This window comes from Microplitis mediator, chromosome 8 (genome assembly GCF_029852145.1).
Source record: "Microplitis mediator isolate UGA2020A chromosome 8, iyMicMedi2.1, whole genome shotgun sequence".
Classification (NCBI taxonomy): Eukaryota; Metazoa; Arthropoda; class Insecta; order Hymenoptera; family Braconidae; genus Microplitis; species Microplitis mediator.
In genome coordinates this window covers 8,910,383-8,923,620 of record NC_079976.1, presented here as the reverse complement: position 1 = coordinate 8,923,620, position 13,238 = coordinate 8,910,383, and the positions used below count along the sequence as shown (strand labels likewise).

The 13,238-nt window shown below is 30.6% G+C and overlaps 2 protein-coding genes across 2 annotated transcripts in view; both read right to left on the bottom strand.

Moving 5' to 3' along the window:
- LOC130672714 (uncharacterized) overlaps positions 1-13,238 on the bottom strand; it is an 84,235-nt gene that overhangs the window by 44,154 nt on the left and 26,843 nt on the right. The window lies entirely within an intron of this gene.
- LOC130673336 (uncharacterized) lies at positions 814-4,244 on the bottom strand. The gene is made up of 5 exons (XM_057478312.1): positions 3,984-4,244; positions 3,426-3,885; positions 1,973-2,193; positions 1,780-1,915; positions 814-1,090 (listed from the first exon to the last, which is right to left on the bottom strand). Exons 2-5 carry the CDS (start codon positions 3,524-3,526, stop codon positions 814-816), a joined length of 735 nt encoding a protein of 244 aa, XP_057334295.1. The 5' UTR covers positions 3,527-3,885; positions 3,984-4,244.

Sequence of the window (13,238 nt, the reverse complement as noted above, 5' to 3'; positions counted from 1 at the left end):
GGAGCATCATCCACGTGAATTTATAATATTGATATTGATAATACACCACGATCTCAGGGACGCTATTAATAACAGTATTGAAGGTGGGGATGATTATAATTCTACTTACTGTCAGTGCATTGAACAGTATATTGGAAGTAATGATAACACGGGATGGCGTCTTACCAAAAATTGGAGTTTGGACGGGTTGGTGGGATTGTATCGAGGTAAAATATTGCTTGCAACTACAAGTGCCGGACTAGCTAACTGCGCCGTTAATTTATTGGACAAGTGCAAGTTTGAAAACTATATACCGACAGATAGCGTTGATGATCCTGTAGAAGAAAAATGGCAGCATGTTGTTAGGTTTCAGGAAAAAAGTTATCTTGGCGGTTATGATTGTTTTGTTTATCTATTGACAATCGGAAATAAGGGAAAACACAGCATACGCGCAAGCTCAAAATACGGCGGGTATCATGTTGATATTAAAAATAATATATGTGTTGAACCAATTAATTCACGTATGAGTAATTTTTTTTATTCAACAAATCGTGCATTATTTATGGTAATTGGTAGTTTTCTCATTCAGGAAATGATAGATCGCGTTAACGATTGTAATTCTCCAAATTTAAAAAGTCTGTATTATTGGGAAAGTGTTAAAAAAAAATTTGTATAAATTTATTTGAATAGTATCACTTTTATTTTTCTTTAACTCAAATATTATTGTTATTATGTTGATTGTATTAAAAATATACTAAAAATTATTTCTCAATAAAAATTTATTTTTTTTTTATTTATGAAGTCTTCAGTATGATGATTATTAATTTTATAGTATTAATAAAAATTATTTTTAACCTTCATCAATTTAAAAGACAAAAATCCCCCGAAACCAGGTTGCCCTTTATAAAAAAATCCCACCCCACCAAATGGCGCTGGTGGTTCTGTGACGACATTTTGTGAATCAAAAAATGGAATCACTGCTAAATTATTAAATTCATCTGAATATAATCCAACAGATAAATTAATATAATCACGACCTGATCTACTCAATTCTGTAGTTTGATTTATTACTTCTGCAGAGTTTGCGAGATCCTTTATATTTATTATTATTCTACATAATCAAAAATATAAAAATTTATTTATTTTTAAATTTCTATATTTTTATGAGCACGCGTGCAAAGGAAAATTCTTTTGAAAAATGGTCCAAAAAAGTTTATAACCGTGAACTTCAAAATTTGAGACAATTCTGGAATTTGAGTTGATCATTTTTGGAACTTTGAAAACATTCAAAAGTAATTTTCAACTGAGTACTTTTTAAGCTCGTTTTTATTAATTTTTTCAGCAAAAATAATTCAACTTCAATAATGTTTGGTCGTTGTTTGCTATCGCAGATGTAACCAAAAGATATTGTTTTATCCGTTGACGATGTCACTATTAGAATGATTATGTATCTTTTTTACCAGCTGTATCTTATCTAATATTTTTACTGATATTTTCACGTATCGATAATTTACACCAAGGATTTTTTACATCGTTATTTTACACTTCGCGGCCGTGTAAAGTTCTAGAGGCCATTTTCACACCAAAATTTTTTACAGTGTATGAACGTTTTTTGAGTTAGTAAGAACTTTTCGAGAACGAGGTTTGGAGAATGAAATTTTTCTACACTTTAACTTTTCGGAAGTTCCAAAAATGATCAACTCAAAGTTCAGAATTGTCTCAAATTGAAAATTCGTTGCTATGAATTTTGGACCATTTTTTAAAACGATCTTCTTTTACATGGGCAAAAATAATAAAAACCTTTCTTCGTCGTATTTCAAATGAGGATAATGCCAATCATGATCTACAGATGGATAATTAGTTGAATGATTATACATTTGCGTTCCTCTCACTCTCAATGACAAATGATTATTTGCCACTAAAATAAATTTAACTCCTGCAACATATTAATTTATTAAAATTTAAATAAAAATATGTTTTTTGACTAAATTACCTGTGACAAATTGACCGAATGGTAATTCAATGTCATCTAGGTTAAATGATTTAAAATTATAGTTGAGCTTAACACTTTCTGGACCATTTTCAGGCAAATAGCCAAGATCTTTTTTCCATTTAACACTCGTTCGATTCACAATACCATTGACTAATTGTCCTTCTTGGATTTCTATCGTTATCATATTATATTTAACCGCAAACCTTATACCCGTGACAACACTAAGAGATAATTAAACGATAATAAACAATAATATCAATACATAAATGAAAATATTGACCAGCCACCATGGACGAGAGGCAAGTAGGCTTACTACTCGAACTTGGTCAGTCAAACTCCATTAACTTAACCAATATGCTATATATATGTTATGTATATGATAAAAACAGTGTTACTTTTCTGGTAGTGTTCACTATATGGTAGTGTTTTTATTGGGTAGGCTTGAAAAATGGTAGAGCTGTTTTTTGGTGGTGTATTTTTTTGGTAGAGATTTATTCTGGTATAGTTATATAAAATGTGGTTGAGTTATTTATGGTATTTTTGCAAATAGTAGAGATGCTAATTGGTAGGTATTTTTATGGGTGACCAATTCCGGGTCGAAATATCTAGCTTCAATCTAGCCTCATCGAACCCAAGTAAGACTTATTCCAGCCTCACTGAGTAAAAAAAGCATTTTGGCCTCATGTGAACCTACTACTCGACTATGTAATTTAAATTCGATTAGTATTATTTGAGGCTCTATGAGCATTATTTGAGGCTCAAAATGCTTTTTTTACTCAGTGAGGCTGGATTAAGGATTACTTGGGTTCGATGAGGCTAGATATTTCGACCCGGGATATTGTTGTAGAGATGTATATGATAGAGATTGTTATGGTTTTCGTTACTGGGAGGGTTGTAATCTGGTAGATTTGTAATGTAATAAAGTTTTTGAGTGATAGAATTGTTAATTGGCTGAGATTTTCGCAGGTAGTTATTGAAACTGGTATAACTGTTGTGTAGTATAGTTGCTTGTGGTAGGCCTAGTTATGGTTAAGTAGTCGTAAGGTAGAGATTTTATGGTAGACCTATTAATGAGCTGAAAAAAAAGGTTCTCTGAAATCCGGCCCACCACTGACCTTACAAAACCCCAAAATCCCAACGTACCACTCCCAACAGTTTATAGTCGCTAATGACCCCGGCAGTTAAAAAGCAACTTTAAATAAATAAATAAATAAAAATATACACAGAAAAAACAGATATCTTGAGTCAAGAAAATATTTTTGAAGACAAACGTTTTCGGGAACCAAGTCAAGATTTTCTTGAGCCAAGAGAATTCGTCTTGGTTGGAGAAGATTTCTACTTTATCTGAGAAAATTTAGGTCTCCAAAAAAATTTTCTTGAATCAAGAATATTTACCTTCAGTCGAGAACTTTTTTTTTTGTGTGTATGCATAAATATTTTAAATTTTGTTTACCGGTTGTCCAGACTGTCAGTTAGCTGTTCCATCAAACTTACTGTCCGGATATTCAATTTTATATCAGACGATTGATCACAGTAACACAAATGATTGAGCATTACTTGATTAACGCCGCCATGTGCACAATATACACTAGAATTTGTATTATAGCTGTTTATATGTATATCAGTTGCTTTAGAATCTTTACAAATATCGTTGATACTTCTTTCAAAAATCTTTTAATATTAAATTATATTAATAAAACCATTAACTGTAGACCAGAGTTTAAATAATTTTATAAAATAACTTACTCCTGGACATCTTCTGGTTATAACAGTAGAAGATATAGAATATGTATTTATTTTATAACCATCACATTCAAATTCGTTGTCAGCATTTTTTACTACGTTAATACCTTGAACGGACTTTATGTTGGATTTTATTGATACATAATTTTTTACACGTATGTAATTTTCACCTTTTAGGATTAAATTTTTTTTTTTTTATTAAGATCCATATAATAGTTTGTTAGTAATAATAATAATAATAATAATAATAATAATAATAATAATATACCCTCAACCCAATCAGGATCGCAATTTTTGTGTGTTCTGTGAGCTGTTTCTAACCGGCTAACTATTTTTTCATAGCCAATTTTGATATTATTAATAATTGACAAATATGTTGTTTTGTAAAATAATTGTGAAGCTTTGTTAGCATTGTAAACTCGATTTCTCAGGTGCATAAACTCATAACCAACAATCATAGACGTATATCCTTTCATAACGGCAGATAATATTTTTTTATGAAGATAAAATAATTGGTCACTTACTGGTATCATACCACACTCTGTAAGTTGTTCCTATCGATAACGAGTAAATGAAAAAAAAAAAAAAAAAAAAAAACAATGTTTACATAAGGGTGGCCCAAAAAAACCGAATATTTTTTTTACAAGTCTCATGAAAATTTTTCGGCTTAATATATGTTTAAAACCGTTTCCGAAAATCAGCTCGATATTTTGAGCTGAAATTTTCATAATGGTATTGATTATCCAGATAGACAATAATTGAGAAAAAAAACAAAAAAAATGCCACCAAACCTCTACATTGTTCTCAACGCCATGTCGGATTTTGCTCACTACTATCTTACATATTACACTCTTACATGTTGCCCCGTTCTATGTACACTCGTTGTCATTAATGCCTGGCCCTCTGCCTGGCTAAGATTCTATAGTCTGGGGGACCAGGCATTAATGACAACGAGTGTACATAGCAGCCAGTCGTATGTCAGATAGCAAAGGTTACTTTTTAAACATATTACCCATTTCTATCTGCAGATAGCGCCTGCGTCTATTTTTACATATTGCTTTTTACTGTGTATCATAGTAGAGACTTTTATGTAAGATATCAATGAGTACTATCTAAGATATTTTTTTCCGTAACAACTTGAATAATTTTTTTTAGGGATGGCGCTAGTATTTGTTATTGACAACGAACAAATAAAATTATTATAATAACTAGATCTTAGATAGTACTCATTGATATCTTACATAAAAGTCTCAACTATGATACACAGTAAAAAGCAATATGTAAAAATAGACGCAGGCGCTATCTGCAGATAGAAATGGGTAATATGTTTAAAAAGTAACCTTTGCTATCTGACATACGACTGGCTGCTAAGTACATAGAACTGGGCAACATGTAAGAGTGTAATATGTAAGATAGTAGTGAGCAACATCCGGCATGACGCTGAGAACAATGTAGAGAGTAGCCAGTACTACGTAGATAGAACCCACTGCTATCTCAATTTTTTTTTTTTACAGGTGGCACTGACTACTATCTGACATGGTAGCCAGTTCTATTTTTTTTTTCCGTGTACCGAAGTTGATAGATATTCACAGCTCTATAATTTACAAAGTTTCGGATTCGATTCTCGGCTTCGGTATTTCATAATATTTAAATAAAATAAGTATTTCCATTAATATTAAATATTCAAACTCTATAGAGACCTACTTACCATATTTTTATACCGGTTATAATAAACCTGGAAAATATTTATATTAACTCCTTTACGCTTTGCATAATAATCGGGTCCAGGAATCGTATGTAGTTGTAACATTTCTAAACTCTTTATAAAATCATTTTTAAAAATAGAGCTTTCGAAAAAAAAAATAATGGTTGCATTATTGTGACTATCAAAGTTCTTTAAATAATCTTTAACTCTATAATTATAATTAACTTGAACTTTTTCAGTTATTTCGATCATATTTTTATATGAATTTCCGTCCTCCATTTTGTTTACTATCGTTGAATCCATAAAATTGAAGTCATTTTCATCAGTTGTGCTATCTATTAATTCAAATCCGTTGTAAATATACTGAAATATATTTAATATATTATTTCTAACAACACTATCATCAACATTTTGCCGCGGTAAGGTAATTAATTTGTCAAGCGTATCCGCTAAACTTTTAGCGCATAACTTTTCACGTTCGTAACGATTTAAAGACGCAGGTAAATTATCGATAAATGATTTGTTTGAAAATGAATTATGATCATCAATATTTGCAAACGAAAACTTCCTCGTCGATACAATCATGATAATTAAAAAATAAAAAAAATAGTTAAGCTTCATTGTAATTATTTATCTATTTTTTCACAAAAAATGATCTTATTTTTTTTAAAACACTCGGATTATTATTTTATTGATTTTCTATTTTTTTATTGTATGATCATAGTTTTAAAAAATAAATCTTTTAGTCATTTTTTTTTTAAATAATTTATATTGTTAGTAAATTTATGACTGAAATTTTTATACAATGGGAATACCGGTCATTAAAAACAATAATTATCTAATTGTGATTAGATAAAAACTTTTATTTTTATTTTTATTTAACAATAATTCTCTCAATTTTTTTTTACATCACGATTTCGGCCGAATATTTCAAAATAAGAAAAAAAAATTACTCCTTGATTGAACAATTAATTAACTTTATCTATCTGAATTCATCTCGTTAACGACGTCAATAACTTCTTGGACAATGTAATCAAAAATATATATATTCAATTCTTCAACATTATCATCATCATCATTATTATTATTATTTTTACAAAAATAATGCTCATAAAATTTATAATTCCTCGGTACGACACAGATTTCCATATCATCATCATCGACTACATAGTAGCCTCCATATTTGGCGGCATATTTAGGCACAAAATAATCATTTTTAACACTCATATCGTATACATTACATGAGTAGTTGTCAGATTTACTAGTATGAACCATATCCAAAGATTTGAACCATTCATAATCCAACTGGTTAGAAAATTTTTTGTTTTTCAAGTCGTCATGGGTATCAAAATTTTTAGAAAACCTACATTTTGTTTTCAATGGAAATGCACATTTTTCAAATATTTTTTCACTACTTGCTAATAATATTTGTCCACGATGCATATCAATAGTATTTTCTAAGCTCCAATCACTTATTAAACGGGATCCGCCAACTTTGTTAATACGATATTCATTTAATATATCACACACATTGCCAATAGATGATTCTTTATTTTTATAACGCAAAATTAAAACTATCATTTCACGAGGACTTTTATCAAAGAACATTGTCAGATTAGTGAGTAGTTGGCCAAATGTATGATCAATATTAATACCATGAGTGTATATTTTCAATACATCTGAAGCTAAGTAAATAGCGACATCTAGTACACGTACGCCAAATACTAACTGTTGCATAATATCAAATTCTTGTGTTTTATATTTATAGTCATCTACTATGTATAGCATTGAATCATGAGTGCCTGGCAAAGATAATTCTTTTAATTTTTTTTTACCTGGTAAATTAGTCAACAAATTAGAACGGTCTTCATTAACTTTATATGAATAATTTGAACAGATTGGAAGTGATGTATAAGCTGGTACTGCTGGTGGCCGCGGTCGTGGCCGCGGTCGTGATCGTGGTGGGTCAGATGAACCACATGATAGTACTAGTCTCATATTAATTATTAATAAGATAATTATTGATACTTTATACATCGTTAGATTTCGTTATTTGATATTTTAATTCTTAGGTTAAATTTTTTGCCACAAATAACAAGAACTGGGTGGTTTTATGGTAATGACTAATAATTATTCATAGTTTTCATGGATATTTATAATAATATTTATATACTTTCGTATCTAATAATTAATTACGAATTTATGATAAAAATTATAAATAGATTTTATTGTTTTTTAAATAAAATCATAAAATTGGAGAAATTAAATTTAAATAATTAAAAATTCCAGAATTAATGAATTGGGATTTCCAAAATTAAAATTACTAAAAAATATTTTTCGATTAAATTATTTGGGAAATTTTTTAAACAGTGCTTGTGGTCAAATGAATAAAACACTTTTGACCTCTTTATCAAGTATTAGCCAGGTTTAGGTTCGAACCCCACAGTGAGCAAATAAATTGTTTTTCACAAGTTGATATATCCTAGTGGCATTCTTAAGAGAGTCTTGCGTAAATCTGTATCTTCAGTATTCAGCAACTCTGCATCATCAGTTTTAGACAAGTAAGATACGTTAAGTAAATCTGTTAAGATGCGTTAGCAGAATCGCAACAGAATTGCTTAAGATACCTGAACATGGCCACCCTTACTTTGTCACTTCGTGAGCCGTCTGTTCAGCATTAGTCTAGAAAATTCAGTGGCGCCCGAGTCAAAATTAAAACAGTAGTTTGAGTCTCCAAAGCCTCAGTTCTTTTGATGTTGGACTTGCCGCTGAATATAATATGTTATTTAAGTCGTCGAGGTCCTAAAAGTAGCGTATGGAGCAGTAAATCACCTTTTTAAAATGGTATTTTAATCCTCCAAGGCGTACCATACCTTTAATTTGTAGCTTCGAATGAACTCAATTCTTTAGCACGATATTATTGTTATAATAGTATCTGCGTTCTAAATACATAAAGATATTCCCAACTGATCGTGAGCATCCGAGTAGCAGTGCGGCAGTGGTTGTGCTTCATACTCGTAAGGTCGTGGATTCGAATCCCGGCGGCAGCAGATTATTTTCAGCAGTTTTTTTCAAATTCTTTGGCAGTTTCAGTTTTCCATCGTTTGTATTTATTGTTCACATAAAATAATTAATTAATCATATACATAAGTCAAAGGCTCTTATTATTCAATTCGAATTTCGAATGACTTAGTACTATTCTATTCGAACGCCTACTCGTATAACTTTAGCTATTATTATTAATATTTAAAATTTTATTATTTTTTAACTTGCAACGAAACATTTATTACTAAGAAATTATTTTTAGAATTTTTAAATTTCAAATTTTTTTCGATCATGGTGGCCCCCTTTTCCCTTTTGTTTCTTTACCAATTGTAGGCGATCCGATGAGAGTCTTTCTCGATCTATAAATTTAGGCTCTGGAGGCTTATTTTACCTTTTTAAAACGATGATTTGAACCTAAACTTGGTAAAAGCGGACAAAGTTACCACATTTAGGTTCAAATCACCTTTTTAATGCATGGATCTTCATATTTTAAAAAGATGATTTGAACCTCCTTACCTTCGTGTAGGATTTGGAGGCTCAAATCACCTTTTGAATTTTGACTCGGACGCTCACTAAATATTCGATATAATTTTATCGAGTGATAATATAATTAATTTGCAGCATTATAAATTTAAATGGGGACCATTGGGTCAACTATAGATACAGTGTATTGAGCTTGGAGTGAGTTGGAGAAAAAGAAACCCGATATCTTAAGCAATTCTGCATCAACTCTGACCTAACATTGATATATAGTTGACATATTGGTTAAGAATTGCTGCAGACTGTTTCTACAGATTTCTATAAGTCTTTAAGAAGAATCTTAAGCAAGACTTGATGAGATCTTTGGCAAGTATACATATGAAATACATCTTCTTCAAGTCTTGTTTAAATCTACCGTAAGACACTTGCTGAAGGACATTCTTCAAGTAACCTGCTTAAGACAATGCTACTAGGTTAATGCATTGCCCTTTTATTTGAGACTCATTCCATATAGTCGTCAGACTGCCACCTATCTGCAAATTTGTCTACTAATCCGCTCCGTGATTCCAAACTAGTATCGAAAAAAGCGATGAGAAAAGGCACCTATAATGAAGTATGGAATAGGAAAGACAAGAAAAAAGAATGATCCGGAAAGACAGTCCGAAAAAATTTAGAGTAGTTTACTGGAAATATAGTGGAATATGTTTCTTATCTGGGGTTTTTTTTTGTAACAAAAAACATTTAATAAATTTATTTATTTCTTTAACAAAACAGAATGATTAAATATCAATTTATTTCTATTATTGATTAGAAGCCAATAAAAATATAATTATTACGCTATCAAACTTACATTATTTTTAAATTTAAGACCTCCTTGTCGACTAAACAAACGACAGCAATACAACTTGGAACGCACTAATTACAAAAACGAGTGTATAAAAAATTTTTTAAAAACAATGTTCCGATTATTAGTAAATTTAATAATATTAAAAAGCATAATTGTGCAATCATGTCCAAGTTCATCATCACCAAAAGAATCGTTGCCAGAATCAGAACCATTTTGTCCAGAATATGAATACAAGGAGCATCAAGAACGGACAGATTTATTGTCAAAATTACCAGATACCCGTAAAATCGGATTAGTTTCTTTAACTGGAACCCATCAATCAATGACTTACTTGTCAACAGATTTGAAATTACGCACGCAAGAGTTATCATTAACTGAGCAATTACATTTCGGCGTGCGTGTATTTGATATCCAAGTTCGCATAAATTCGAACTTTCTCGATATTTTCTACTGCGGTATTTTTTTAAACTTCACATTTATCGATTTGATGTACGAATTTGATGAATTTTTGAAACGTAACCCTAAAGAATTAGTTATGGTTATGATTCATTATGATTACACTAATAAGAATCAAACTGATGATAATCTTTTGCAAACCAGTTGCAGTGTACTGAATGGCCATCGCCTTAATTACATCGCGGGTAGACGTTTCATTAGTGAGTGGTCATTTCAAGACACTATTCACAAATTTCGTGGTAAAATACTATTAATGACAACAGATATTGTCTTTGAAAAATGTACTAAATTTATGCGTTCCCAGTGTTTGATATCAAATGACCGAATGATGATTTCAAATGGAACCGAATTAACTGACAACATTGAATTCAAGTGGGCAAGATATTTAAATATAATAACGAACGAAAGTGTTAATAACTATTCTTGTTATATTTATGATTTGAGTGTTAATGATAAACATTTAACAGCATCAATTTTGGCTAAATATGGAGGTTACTATAATGTCTACTATAACAAATGTGTGGAACCGATGAATTACAAAATAGATAAGCATTGTCCGGGTACACATCTCAAAAATATGACTATTATGTTGGTCAATTATGCAACACAGGAAATAATTGATCATTTTCATGAAGTAAATTATAGTTATTAAATTTTTAATTTTATTACTATTATTGTGGAAATAAATAATGACAGGAAACATAAACATTATAATATATAAAGTAATGATGATAATAAAATGCATGATAAATTATTTTAAAATGTGTATTCTGTTTTATTCCATTTACGTTTTAGTATTCTCTAGTAGTATTATCGTAAGCAAGTTACTTAACGAATGTTTTTTACGACAGATTTAAACAGGAATTGAAGAAAATGTATGTCATAAGTATAATAAGGAAAATATTTCACTATATTTCTAGCAAATTACTCTAAACTTTTTCGGACTGACCATTCCTTTTTCTTGTTTTTCCTATTCCATACTTCATTATAGCTGTTCTTTCTCATCTCTTTTTTCCATACTAGTTTGCACTCACGGGGCGTGTTAGTAGGCAATTTTGCAGACAGGTGGCAGTCTGACGGCTATATGAAATGAACTTCAAATAAAAAGGCAATACATTACCCTAATAGCATTGTGTAGTACAAAATTTTCAAAAACTTGAAATTTTTAAGCTTCAGTTGATAAAATTGCTATTGGATCTAGTGTTTTTAGGTATTTGTTATTGTACATATTAATACAAAAAAACAGGTTTTATGATAAGTAAGTCAGAAATATTACTAAGGTAAGTGACCCCTCTAACGGCCAGGCCCCCTTTATTGGCCACTTAGTCGAAAAATCGATATATTTCCACAATAAGTACGTATTCATGCGTAAATAGTTTTTTAAAAAAAAGTAAAATTAATCTAGTTTAGATTAAACATACTTTTATTGTTGTGTTACGTTCCCGTAATATTCAAGTGATTAAATTAAATTAATTTTATGGATATAACTGAAATCGGTTATGATAAGAGAGTCGCCGTGGCTCACGGGTAGTCAAAACAGATGACGGTGCCTGAGACCCGGGCCACGACGATTCTCTCACAGGGAACCTGAGATGCAGCGTCAAGGTTCTGTCAACTCTGTTGACTTTATTATATTTTCAGTCAATCTTACGAGGGAGCTCATGGAGCTCATACCTCTGCTCTTCATAAAATTAATAAACTCCACAATTAATTATAAATTAATTCAACCTTATTTTGGGGTGCCAATTGGCACGATAGAGGGGTCACTTACCTTATGTGCACAGTAAAAATAGTTGTACACTGAGAAAAGAATTTATCAAATATTAATAAAATTTATCAATTTTTGATAAACGGTTATTTACTTAGATTTTTCCCATGTCGGTTATTATCAAATATCAATACACAGTTTATTAAATATTAATAAACAGTTTATCAATTATTAATCGGCGGTTTATCAAATATTAATAAATACGGACTAATCTATAGTTTACGATTCTACATATATTATATACTATCGTGATATGTAAGCAGTTTGTTTAGTTAATATAGGTTAGGTGAAATTTAGCAAGTCCCACTTTTTTAATAATTTTTCCATAACACTTTATTTTTTTTTAATTATTTCAACAAGCATAAAAACAATTCGTTAGTTGTAACGCGTATATAAGGGAATATGTTAGGTTAGAGGGTACAATGCCACCACATCGCACTCATTAATACTATATACGATATAATCATCTATTGCTAATAAAGAAGCTCAACGGTATGAACTTTTCGACGGAAGTGCTACAATGGTTTCATTCCTACCTAACGGGTAGAAGTCAATCAGTTAGCTATGAAGGTGTTCAGTCAGCATGGAGGAAAGTGTCTAGTGGTGTACCTCAAGGAAGTGTGTTAAGGCCCTTATTATATGCATTATTTGTTTCAGATTTAGGTCAGCTCATTACGTGTAATTATCTATTTTATGCTAATGATTTGATCATCTACCTAAAGTGTTCTATGTCGCAGTTACAGATTTGTATTAATAGCCTAAATAGAATTATACATAACATTGTTGCTTGGTGTGGAAGAAATTTTATTAAATTAAATTCTGGGAAAACAAGAGCTCTAATTTTTGGATCACCACAGCATGTCAGTAATGAAATATGTATTGATGCGCCTAGAGTAGTTGTAAATGGTGACGTTATAGAATATGTTACTTCATTAAAATATCTAAGTATTATATTAGATAATGTTTTATCTTGGGATAAGCAAACTGTATCAGTGTGTAAGCGAGCAATGAGTTGTTTAGCAAGACTCAAAATGAATTTTTAGTACGACTATACGTAAAAATCTAGTACGGGCACTTATCTTTCCGGTATTTGATTACTGTGCTGCACTGTACACAAATATGTCTGGTACAAGGAATACAATGCTACAAAGAAAGTTAAATGCCTGTATTAGATATATTTTCCATGTTTGCAGATACGAGCATATTAGTCCGTACAGAATAA

What these genes read in the sequence shown, in the direction of transcription:
- LOC130673336 (XM_057478312.1), bottom strand. Translation starts at nt 3,526, where the DNA reads ATGCTCAATCATTTGTGTTACTGTGATCAATCGTCTGATATAAAATTG. An exon ending in ACTGACAGTCTGGACAACCG is followed by an intron (nt 2,194 to 3,425) that starts GTAAACAAAATT and finishes ATTATCTCTTAG; the next exon opens with TGTTGTCACGGGTATAAGGT. An exon ending in TTGAAATACGACGAAGAAAG is followed by an intron (nt 1,091 to 1,779) that starts GTTTTTATTATT and finishes TTGATTATGTAG; the next exon opens with AATAATAATAAATATAAAGG.